Raw genomic sequence first — 12,012 nt, 5'->3', positions numbered from 1 at the left:
ATCAACCAGCTCTCCCCTCCCTCCCTCCCCACCCCTCCTTCTCCCTCTCTCTCTTCCTTCCTCTGTCCCCCACCCCTCTCCCACACATACACACCCCATGTCCCTTGCGACCAGTAAGAATGGAGAAGTTTGGGTCCAGGTGCATCCAATTTCCCCTTGCAGCTCTGAAGGACACTTGTTTGCATGCTATTTCCATGTATCCAGATGGAAATGCACACTCATTTGCATGAGCATATACAAGACATTACGAAATAACCAACCCAAGCCTCTCTAAAAGCTCAATACTTCAGAGCCCTGAAATGGGACCAACAAAGATCTCACTAGGTACACCAGTGGTCTCCAGAACTTTTGAGGTATGGGAAGGAAGTATCAGAACTTCAAAGCACATTTATTTTTATCACATCTTCTAAAATGTTCTAGCTTTGAATGTATGTGTTACACTCCTCAAACCATATTACTATAACAGAATATGTATGTAATTTATAAATATGTATATCATGGGGCTCCAGGCTCAAAAAGATCTTGGATATGGGGTACATGATCAAAAAAGTCTGGAGCCATCATCACTCTAGACCATCTGCCAAAGCTGGAAACAGTCACAAAGGGTTTTGGTCCAACCATCAAAGCAACCAAGGAAGGATCCCAGGTAACCCTCCACCAAGGCCACACTGGCCAACAGACACCAAAGCTCACTAGGGCACCAGTCAAACCACTTGCCAACCCCCTTGGGGCCTCATGCCATGTGGGGTCTCCTTCCTCCCAGAGGTCTACTCTTGCTGTGAGTTCCCATCAGTGAGGCTCATTTTAGCCAAAAGAACATTGGCACCCACCCAAGGAACCCACTCTCTTTCCAGAACGGTTGGCCGTGGCCTTCAAGACTTCTTTTATTTCAAGAATATACATTCCATTCAAGGGTGAGGAGTGTTGAAGAGAAAGTGCTGGTCCTTTCTAGATCTTCTCTCTGGGATTCACTAAGTTAAACAGATGCATTTATTCTTGAATGGAAAAAATATAAGCTCAGTCTTTAAATAGATAGATGATAGAGAGACAGACAGATGAAAATAAAGAAAAAACAAATCGGCTTTCTGGGGGCGCCTGAATGGCTCAGTCGGTTAAGCATCTGCCTTCGGCTCAGGTCATGATCCCAGGGTCCTGGGATCGAGCCCCGCATCGGGCTCTCTGCTCCGCGGGAAGCCTGCTTCTCCCTCTCCCACCCCCCTACTTGTGTTCCCTCTCTCGCTGTGTCTGTCTGTCAAATAAATAAAATCTTTAAAAAACAAAAACAAAAAAAACAAATCAGCTTTCTGGATGAGAACCATGATGTGACAGCAATCTAAGCTACTCTTGGGTGGGAGGGTTGTTGGGGACAACAGGCCGCTAAGCGGGAAGGAACTCTGTAGAAAGTAAGTCATTGCTTCACGGGTCAGGACTTCATCATTGCTGGATTAAGACTTCCCCAGAGCACAGAAGCCTGAGACTCTGGGCTACTCACCCACACACTGGTTGCTTTCATCCATCTGATATCCAAAGCGGCAGATGAGAGGCCTCGAAATCGTGGGGTAGTTTGGAGCTGAGAGCGGTGGGGCCGCTGCAGGGTACGGACCTGAGTAGGGGTTCGAGTAGGGGTTCGAGTAAGGCCCTCGGTACACTGGGTTTGTTCGGGGGATGCATAAATACCCGCCGTTTTGGTTAACACACATCATGTCTCCTCGGCAGGCCTCCGGGATGGTCCGGCATTCGTCAATATCTGGAAACCACAGAAAGGATGAGGGTTAGCGGCTCCCTGGCCACGCCGTGCATGGTGCCTACTTCAGCCAAGGATCCCAAAGCAGTCTGTACCAACATCTGCGCCCAAACACGGAGGGCAGTCCCTGGCTCATCGCTGAAGGGACGCTCAAACGCCGACTAAACTGAATCCCATTGACCAGCGTCGCCCAAAGATCAGCCATCAGAGACCACATCACAGTGTGAGCCGTAGCCGCAAACCCCATATTATCACCCACATGTGAAACCCAAGGAAACACTGCCAATTAACGTAAACAGAAAGTACCAGTAAAAATGAATGTTTAAATACGGAAATAGAGGGCGCCTGGGTGGCTCAGTTGGTTAAGCGACTGCCTTCGGCTCAGGTCATGATCCTGGAGTCCCTGGATCGAGTCCCGCATCGGGCTCCCTGCTCGGCAGGGAGTCTGCTTCTCCCTCTGACCCTCCCCCCTCTCATGTGCTTGCTCTCTCTCATTCTCTCTCTCTCAAATAAATAAAAATCTTTAAAAAAAATAAATAAATAAAATAAATAAATAAATACGGAAATAGAGCATTCATCTGTGAGTGTACCATCTAAAAACATCCCAGGTGCTCCCATGTACCCATATGACACTCGGGAACACTGGGATGGACCTCATAATTATTCCCACTTCTACTCCAAATAACAGCTGGGCAGGGGAGAGAGTCCCTTGCATCAAGGAAGACAACGCCTGGCTGAGAGCTAGTTACTTGTGAAGAAAGTGGAGGCTTACTGGCAAGTCAGCTCACACGGTGCCAGCAAACAGGCCCGTGTCCAGCCAGGCTGGTGTTCTGCTTGTTAGGCCTGGAGCGGGGGAGCTAGGTTCCCTAGAAAATCAGCCTTGCAAGGAGTGGGGGCAGGGGATGCCTGAACTCTGGCTCCAGCACGAGCAGCCCACTGCCTGAGCCCACGCGCTGGGCCCTCTCACCAGTCTTGGGGTCACTCCACGGGGGACGGGAGACTGGGGGAGACATGCTCACCCCAGCCAGCTCATCCGAGACACGCGCACCAACTCCCAGCTCAGGAAAGGGAAACGTTGAGGCTCAGATGCCCCGTTCTCTAGCGGTAAGCCTGAGACCCTCCAGAAGTCTGGTGGGACAGAAAACAATGGTTGCCACCCTCTCATCTCCTGGCCCATCCTCGTCCCCCAGCACTTCAAATCTAACTGCCAGCCTAGACTGTCCATGGCAGGGTTTTGTTCCTTAGCACTCGTCACTTTTTGGAACCATCTCTCTCCCCTCTGGTTCTTAGCTGATGTGAGCTCTGGGAAGATACATGATCTGGCTGCAATCAAATATAATCAAAAAGCTAAATACATCCCCGAGGTGGGAGCAAGTGGGGCTGCCTTATTATCTTTTTATATATGCTGTGCTCCATCCACAACAAACTATTCTATACTCTGAATGTCCTTTCCATCCCTGGGCTTTGCTTCTGCGGTTCCTTCCACCAGGAATGCCATTTCTCAGGATCCTACTCATCCTTTAATGCTCAATTCAAATGTGGCCTCCATGAAGACTTTCTTTATTGACACTCCATCCAGGTCTACCTCTTCCACTAGATGACGTACTAGGAGAATAGCCCCCAGAGGTCAGTCCTGATCCTCGGAACCTGGGACTGCATCAGGTTACCTGGCGAAGGAGAATGAAAGGAATTAAAGCTGCTAACCAGGTGACCTTGAGATGGGCGGGTAGGAGATTACCTGGGTGGACCCAGTGTAATGACTTAAGTCCTTAAAAGCAGAAGAAGAAGAGGCAAGAAGGGCTGGTCAGAGAGATGTGACAATGGAAAAAGAAGAGATCCAGAGCCCACGAGGGACTTAACTCACAGTGGTGACTCTGAAGATGGTGGGGGGGGGGGGCTGGGGGGAACCATGAGGCAAGGAATGAGGAGGCCTCTAGAAACCAGGAAAGGCCCTCTACTGACAGCCAGCAAGGACTCAGGACCTTCAGTCCTGCCACTGCAGGAAACGGGATTCTATGGGAACATAAATTGGTCCCGCCACTACAGAAAATGGTATGAAGGTCATCAAAAAATTACAAATAGAACTACCCTATGATCAAGCAATCCCAGTTCTGGGTATTTATCCAAAGGAAATGAAAACAGAATCTCAAAGAGATGTCTGCACTCCTCTGTTCACTGCAGGATCGTTCACAATAGCCAAGACGTGGAAACCACCTAAGCGTCCATCAGCAGATGAATGGATAAAGACGTGTTTATATCAGGATACACACACACACATACACACAATGTTTGTACACACATACTCAATGGAATATTATTCATCCAAGAGAAAGAAGGAAATCCTGCCATTTCCAACACCATGGATGGACGTAAGTCACAGAAAAGCAAATACTGTATGATCTCCCTTATATGTGCAATCAAAAAAGCCAAACTCATAAAAATCGTGAGTGAAATGGTGGTTGACAAGGGCTGGGGACTGGGAGAGGCTGGTGAAGGGCACAAACTTGCAGTTATAAGTCAAATAAGTGCTGGGGAGCTCATGGGCCTCATGGTGAGGATAGTTAACAGCACTGTACTAGAGACTTGAAAACTGCTAGGAGAGTAGATCTTAAATGTTCTCACTGTAGGAAAAGAAATGTAACTACGTGATGTGAGGGCGGTGTTAAGCAAAGGCTCTGGTGAAGATCATATTGCGATATGTACGTGTATCAAATCAGTAAGTTCGTGCACCTTAAACTCACACAATGTTATGCATCAATCATATCTCAATTTTTCTAAAAAAGAAAGTGAATTCGGGGCGCCTGGGTGGCTCAGGCGTTGGGCGTCTGTCTTCAGCTCAGGTCATGGTCCCGGGGTCCTGGGATCGAGCCCCACATCGAGCCCCACATCGAGCCCCACATTGGGCTCCCTGCTCGGCTGGAAGCCTGCTTCTCCCTCTCCCACTTCCCCTGCTTGTGTTCCCTCTCTCGCTGTATCTCTCTCTGTTCTATAAATAAATAAATAAAATATTTAAAAAAAAAAAGAAAGAGAGTGAATTCTGCCAATAATACCCATGAGCAAGGATTCTCCCCTAGAGCTTCCAGAAAGAAACAAAGCATTGCTGGCACCTCGATGTTAGCCTGGGAAACCCCTAAAGAGCTTCTGACCTACAAATAATTATAGATAATGACCTATAGATAACTTCTAAGCTGAGCCGTGAGGTACATTTTTGTTGTTTAAACCACGAAGTATGAGGCAATTTGTTACAGCGCCATCAGAAACTAATACAGACGGAGAGCCCCTTGGGGACATGGAACAATCCTTGCTCATTTTTGGCCCCTCATGGGGCTGGCCACAGAGCAGGAAATTGATAACGGGCATTATCGACTTCAGACATTCTGTGGCACTGTTTTCTTCCATAATCCAGGCCAATACAGATGTGATAATATCGAGCAGCAGCTGGGAAAGAAACGGCCCCACCATCGGTCTGTCACGGAAGGCCCCCCACCCAGTGCAGGATCCTCGGTGGCCTCATACCTAAACACTGTCCTGACGAGCGGTCCAGATCGAAGCCGTTAGTACATTGTTGCTGTAGGGAAGGAGAGAGGAGAAAGAGGTAAGGTCGTGTTCCTTACTTTTATTTATTTATTTTTTTACTATAAAAGTATTATAAGGACATCACAGAAAGTTCGGGAAATAAAGTAAAGAAAAAAAAAGCATCCATAATACCAACACCTGTATTAGAAGGCCTATTTGCCCCCCTTCTTTTTAGTATTTTCTTATAATCGTTTTACACTTAGCATTATGCTTTAAACTCCCCCGCACCATTGCTTCAAAACCCCCAATATCTGCAGATTTGGGGCTGTTTCCTGCTCTGCTTATGAAGAGCAGGAATAATCACATCTGATCCGCACGATGATGAGGCACATCCTGTGTTCATCTCTTTCTGGGAGTGGATATGACTGCTTTCAAGGGCAATCACTCTCTTGCTCTGGGTGCTATTTGACCTCCCCTTCTCAGGGCCCCCTGTGAGTGCCCTGCCCCCTGTGAAGCCCCCTAACCCTATCCTCTAACCTAAAAAGCTACACAGCGATGCAGCCCGTTTTGTAAGAAAAGTAGTATCGGGGAAATCCCCCTATTTCAGTCTCCCCGAGACAATTACACAAAGACGCTTCCAGAAATGGACAGGTCTCAACAGTCTCCGAAGGTTGTGGTCTTCACGTGCAACCTGTGTTTACAACTTTATGGCCTTAGAAAAATGTCATGGGGGCCAAAAGTCCATGGGCCTCTGGGGAAGACCCTGGAGACGGACATTTTATAGGAACAGGCGGAGAAGGAATGTTTGACTTTGGGAACCCCATCCTTGGCCTTCTCTGCGCCTTCCAGGGTTTGGCTTCCCCACGCTGTGGGCTGGTTTTCGGAGAGGATGGATTCAGCCTGCATTCATGGAAGTGGGCTCAGGAGTCTTAGGGCCTTGGGGCAAAAGAAAGGGAGCAAATGAGCTAGGAGGCAGTGCCATAAAGCTCGGGACACTAGGAGACCGGAGTCCAGGCCTGGCTAACCAACTAAGCACCAGGGAGGGTTCTAGTCCACCAGCCTGCCTGGCTTCAACTCCTCCCTATAGCCCCTAGTCACAGCTTCCTATGCTCACCTGTAAAATGGGGGTGACAGCGCTTAGTTCTGGGCAGCTGCAAGGACTGGATGTGTTCATGTATGTGGAGTGCTTAATGTGCAGTAAACACAGGACCGGGACACTGTCCTCTCTGGGCCCAGATGTCACCATCTGTCACCATGAGGCTGGATCAAAGGACTCCAAGGGCCCTCCAAGCTCTATGTCTCTGTTACTCTTCCCAAGATCCTTTCTATCCCTAATAGCCTGAATCCATTTCGAAATTCTTACTATGAAGGGAAAAAATATTCCCCCATCCACCTGTGGCCCCTTCACCCTGCTCCAAGGTGAGGCCTCATTCATTTGTGAGCCAGAGACAGAGAAGCCGCTCTGAGTTTGCAGGAGGGATGTGCCCACATTCTCAAAGGCTGACACGAACGTGGCTTCATAAGGTCTGGGCGCTGCAGGCCTCTCCCAGACCCCTGCCGGAGCCTGAATCTCCCACCCCCTGTGCACACTGCTGCCAGGGGGCTCGGCCCAGAGGTGGGACCCGCCTCCTCCGGCCGGGGATGCGTGTCTGCGGGAGATACACAGACCCACGGGGGCCACAGGCATGCAGGGCACTACCGCCCAGAAGCCCTAGAGCACCTCTGACTTTTTAACATTTACCATAAATCAAGTCCCAAAAGACACAAAGGAGGCAGTGGATCCGATTCAAAGTCTTGGATTGGGAATCAGAACACTCAAGTCCCAGCCCTGTCCCCAGGGCAAGGGTCAACTTCTCTGAGCCTGGCCTTCATCTGGGCGCAGGGCAAGGCTCAGCTTCGGTGAACTGTAAATCCTGGGATTTTAAAATGCATGGCTGGACCCCCTCTCCCTGATTTTTAACACGCTTCTAGGTAAGAAACAAAATTAAAATCCTACCTGTGCATTCCCAGGACTCGGAAGACAGAGAGCCAGAATGGTAACAGTGAGGATCCTGCAGGGAGCAAGAAGTCGAGACATAAATGCCCAAGATAGCTCCAGAATCCAGGGCTGGGGACAGAGATCTCAGGCTGCCCATGTATTTACAATGGGGACTCCACTTTGTGTATATAATTTGGGGGCTGGGGTGCTCCCAAGGTCAAAGAGGACTCCAGATACCCCCAAACATCCCAAACAAAATCATGTCCCTTCTATTAGTTTTATATGTTGGGATAATGTGTTAGATGACTTTTTTTTTTTAAATAAAAGGTTTTGTTGCTTCAAAGACAAAATCTAAAACCCACCACTGTGGCGTGACCAATGTATGGACCAGCTGCTTTGTCTTTACTTCTCGCAAAGTTTTGAATATCTTTATTCTGAAATGGTAACAGAGTGAATGAGACCACAGCCTCCTCAAAAGATGAAAGGAAAGTGCCAACATGCAGCATTTGAGTTCTATGGAAGAGAAGTGTCTCGGGAAAGTCTCCTAATCCCAGAGCACGCTTCACATAGGCCCCAATGGCAAAGAGGGGCCAGGGGACCTGGGCAGCCGGGAGAAGAATGGATGCAGAGGGAAATCTTAGAAGGAGGAGCCCAGGAGTCCCGTGGGTCGGGCTGGCTCTCCATTCACAAGCCACCGAATCTCTCTGAGCCTGAGACTTCCACCCTTCCTCCCCCGCAAGCTTCTATCCAGTAAAATCATGGTTGCCAATAGGCTTTAAAAACACAGTATAGATACCACCTCACATCCATCAGGATAGCTATAATCAAAAGAGCAGAAAACAGCAAGTGTTAGCAAGGATGTGAAGAAATTGGAGCCCTTGTGCAGGGCTGGTGGGGAGGTACAAGGGGGCAGATGGGTGCCAGCACCCCAGAACATTAAAAATGGATTTACCATATGATCCAGCAACTCCACTCCTGGGGAGACACCCAGAAGAAGTGAAAGTAGGGACGTAAAGAGATATTTGTACACCCATCTTTATAGCAGCATTATTATTCACAATAGCCCAAAGGTGAAAGCAGCCCAAGGGTCCATCAACAGATGAATGGATAAACCAAGTGTGGATCAGAATATATTTCAGCCTTAAAAAGGAAGGAAATTCTGGCATAAGCTACCCCGTGGATGAACCTGGAGGACATGATACTAAGTGAATTAAAGCAGTCACAAAAGGACAAATACTGTATGAGTCCATTTATATGAGAGACGCAGAACAGTTAAAATCCTAGAGACAAAGAGTAGGACGGTGGGTGCCAGGGGCGGAGGGGAAGAAGGAATAGGGAGTCAGTGTTTCACGAAGACGGAGTTTCAGTTTTGCGAGATGAGAAGAGTTCTAGAGATTGACTGCACAACAACATGAAATGTACTTAACGCTGCTGAACTCTACACTTAAAAATGATTATGATGGTTTAGGGGCACCTGGGGGGCTCAGTCGCTTGAGCGTCTGCCTTCAGCTCAAGTCATGATCCCGGGGTCCTGGGATCGAGTCCCGCATCAGGCTCCCTGCTCCGCGGGGAATCTGCTTCTCCCTCTGCTTCTGCCCCTCCCCCGTGCTCATGCTCTTTCTCTCATTCTCTCTCAAATAAATAAATAAAATCTTAAAATAAAGATTTAATTAAAAATTTTTAAAAATGATTACAATGGTTTAGGGATCCCTGGGTGGCACAGTTGGTTAAGCGTCTGACTCTTGGTTTTGGCTCAGGTCATGATGCCAGGATTGTGGGATTGAGCCTCGAGTTGGGCTCCATGCTCAGTGGGGAGTCTGCTTGAGAGTCTCTCCCTCTCTGCCCCTCCCCCTGCTCACTCTCTTGCTCGCTCTCTAAAATAAATAAATAGGGCGCCTGGGTGGCTCAGTTGGTTGAGCGCCTGCCTTCAGCTCAAGTCATGATCCCAGGGTCCTGGGATCAAGCCTCGCATCGGGCTCCCTGCTCAGCGGGAAGCCTGCTTCTCCCTCTTCCACTCCCCCCTGCTTGTGTTCCCCCTCTCGCTGTCTCTCTCTCTCTCTCTGTCAGTTAAATAAATAGAATCTTTAAAATAAATAAATCTTTTAAAAAATTATTACAATGGTTAAAAAAAAATCTATGTAAATGAAGAGCTATTTAGTGCTATTATTGTTCAGTTCAACAGTGATTTATCCGAGCAACTCCTACTTGCAAACAAGGACCCTAGACAGAAGAGCAACAAAACTATGACCCAATCGCTGCCCTGGGGAGCTGGCTGGAGAGCCACCTGAATTGATAACGTCGATACACATTGGTAAGGGCACTGAGAGAAATACCCAGTGAGCGCCATGAGAGCCAAGCTGGAGGCAGGTACAGGAAGGTCAGAGAAGACTTCCCAGAGGAGGTGATCTTGAAGACCTGCTACTATCAACATACACCTCCACTTTATAATCCCTCCCTTCATAAAAAGAATGTTCGATAGATGACAAAGCTGACTCAATCCAGGACACAAGGCTCATCTGAATTAGCAACCCTGGGTAGTTGGAGGGCCCTGGAATTGAGCTGACATCCTCCAGGGAGAACAGAACCGTGACATTGTGCTAGAAGACACAGGCCCACTTCCTTCATCTAGTCCCCGATCAAAAGAGTAAAGACCCTGAGAGTCCACACATTTTCATTTCATCTGAGTGCCTGTGTGAGCCAGGTTCTAGAACGCCAGAGACAGCTCTGACCTTATAAAGTGCAGAGCCAAATCCCAGGGCTTTTTGATATTTGCGACGGCTAGATTTATATCTGGAAGGAATGGAAGAACAATAACACATTTATTTTCCAAGCTGTATATTATGAATTTCAATGTTTTCCTGTTTCTTCACATGAAGTTTCCTTTCGCTTGGTTATAAAACCCTGTCTCGTTTATGTTGGAGACAGAACAGCCTGACTGAACGCAGTGGGCTCCAAGAGCTAGTGCTGAAAAGGCATGCTAACCCCATTTCTCCCCCGACTCCCCTACTCCCAGTTCCCTTTGGCTGGAGGGCAGCCCTGGGACAGGTCTCCTCGGAAAGGTCCAGCCTGAAGCCCGGCCTCCTGGAAGAACCACAGCTGAGTCCTGGGGGCCAAGTAAGTTTCAGGCCAATGAATCGAGAGGGTTTTCTGAAAGTGAAGGAACCCACGCCCTGCTGCTCTCTCACAGTCTCACGAACAGTTACACCTTGTCACGAAGAACTCCAGAAAACTCTAAAAATAAAGGAACTATAGAAATTCTAGGGGAGACTTGGATGCTCATAACTGGTCCCTGGAACTTTCAAAAACAGGTGGGTCCACCCATTTTGTGCACCAGCCTACAGTGTAAGGAAAGCCAGAGGGGCCAACTGAGTCTCAGGGCTATCTGTCAGAGAAGTGCCGGTCCCCAATACAGGACCACCCTTGCCCCCCGACACACACACAGTTCATCTGTCTAAAGCAGCTACATTTTTAAAAGTTCGCTAAAGACTGCAGATATAATCTGGATAAAGTTCTTCAAGGTTTAAGGATTCCTTGACTGAAATTGCAATTTCCTTAAAGAATAGCAAAACGTTTGCTTACATGTATTTCTGTCTGTAGTCCCCACTTTTCATTGGCTTGAAACTTCTGGGTCGCATGCCCTTTGTGAATCCCACGCAGACATAGAGCAAATCCAATTTCGGGATGTTCGGCTAGCCCGTCCGCTTGTCCAACAGCCAATGCAGCAAAATGATTGCTAGTGAACTAGTAATTGGTCTCCCAGCTTTAGAAATATATATGTGTATACATATACATATACATATACATATATATATACTCTAAAACGACACACAAATTTGCTGCCCTTTCAGAAAAGAAAGAGTGAGCATCAAGCTCTGAGGTTTTTGCAGACTTCTCTCGGATGCTGTCTTCTGAAGCCGTATTATAAAATACCCACTCCCAAAAGAAGGCTTCAAGATGGAAATTACAGAGGCGCAGCTTTTTATAATTAACAATATCATTGCATCACTAGCTAATGCCTTCTCCAATATCCTGACACACAGCCTGAATCCCAGCCATAGCCATTTTCCACCCATCAGGTTTTTAGTAAGGTTTCCAGACCCTGGAGGAAAAAAGTCTTGAGCGGGGGGGAACCTACCTTTTTAATCCTGGCATGTCCAAGATGTGTGAGCAGGAGCAACAAAGGGGAAAAAGAAAAAGTTGGCTGCGCAGGACCTCGGAGCCGGCCCTGAACTTCGGCTCCCTCTGGGCCCTTGGGGCTCGACCGTATTTTATTCCAGGGGGACGAGCCAGTCGTGGGGAGGACAAGGGGAGAGCCTGGGTCCTCCGAGCCACTGGAGAGCCCACAGAGAAAGCACCTGGTTTTGCTTAGCCCTTTTCAGTAATTCAGCATTAAACCAATTGGAGGAGGAATTTTAAAAATGAACACTTCATTTTCTAAGTATGTTAAACAATGCAAATGGGGCCTCAGTCTGGACACAGCTGGTTCAGATTACAGCGCTCACCAACTGGCTAGACTCCTCACAACAATCTTGGGGCGTCTGCCAGGACCCAGCGCTCGGCTGGGAGGAGAGCCCCGGCCCGCCGCCCCGCCGGAGCAGCCGCAATCGCGCTCCCCGCATCTCTACCGGAGGCGATTGGCGGGCAAGTGCAGGGGGGCGGGGGGCGGGGAGGGCCCGTTGACCCTTTACTTCCCACCCAGCGAGGACCGCGCTGCCCGGGCCGACCCGGGCGGCCAGGCCGAGGCGGGGGAGGAGGATCCGGCACCCCAGCCCTT

The 12,012-nt window shown here is 48.7% G+C and overlaps 1 protein-coding gene across 2 annotated transcripts in view; it reads right to left on the bottom strand.

Moving 5' to 3' along the window:
* The window catches only part of FBLN5 (fibulin 5), a 75,612-nt gene extending 63,819 nt beyond the window's left edge, over nt 1-11,793 (bottom strand). The window contains exons 1-4 of one of the 2 annotated variants that reach the window (XM_021679641.2): nt 11,374-11,793; nt 7,257-7,311; nt 5,261-5,312; nt 1,493-1,747 (exon numbers count right to left, since the gene is read on the bottom strand). In XM_021679641.2, the coding sequence (XP_021535316.2) occupies nt 1,493-1,747; nt 5,261-5,312; nt 7,257-7,311; nt 11,374-11,390 (379 nt within the window). In that variant the 5' untranslated portion in view covers nt 11,391-11,793. The remainder of the gene's footprint in view (nt 1-1,492; nt 1,748-5,260; nt 5,313-7,256; nt 7,312-11,373) is intronic. The other variant, XM_044917946.1, reaches the window with a different exon arrangement.
* Between the last annotated feature and the right edge of the window lie 219 nt (nt 11,794-12,012).

This window comes from Neomonachus schauinslandi, chromosome 9 (assembly GCF_002201575.2).
Source record: "Neomonachus schauinslandi chromosome 9, ASM220157v2, whole genome shotgun sequence".
In the NCBI taxonomy this organism is placed as follows: Eukaryota; Metazoa; Chordata; class Mammalia; order Carnivora; family Phocidae; genus Neomonachus; species Neomonachus schauinslandi.
The sequence above is the reverse complement of the archived record's forward strand: the minus strand, read 5'-3'. Positions and strand labels throughout refer to the sequence as shown.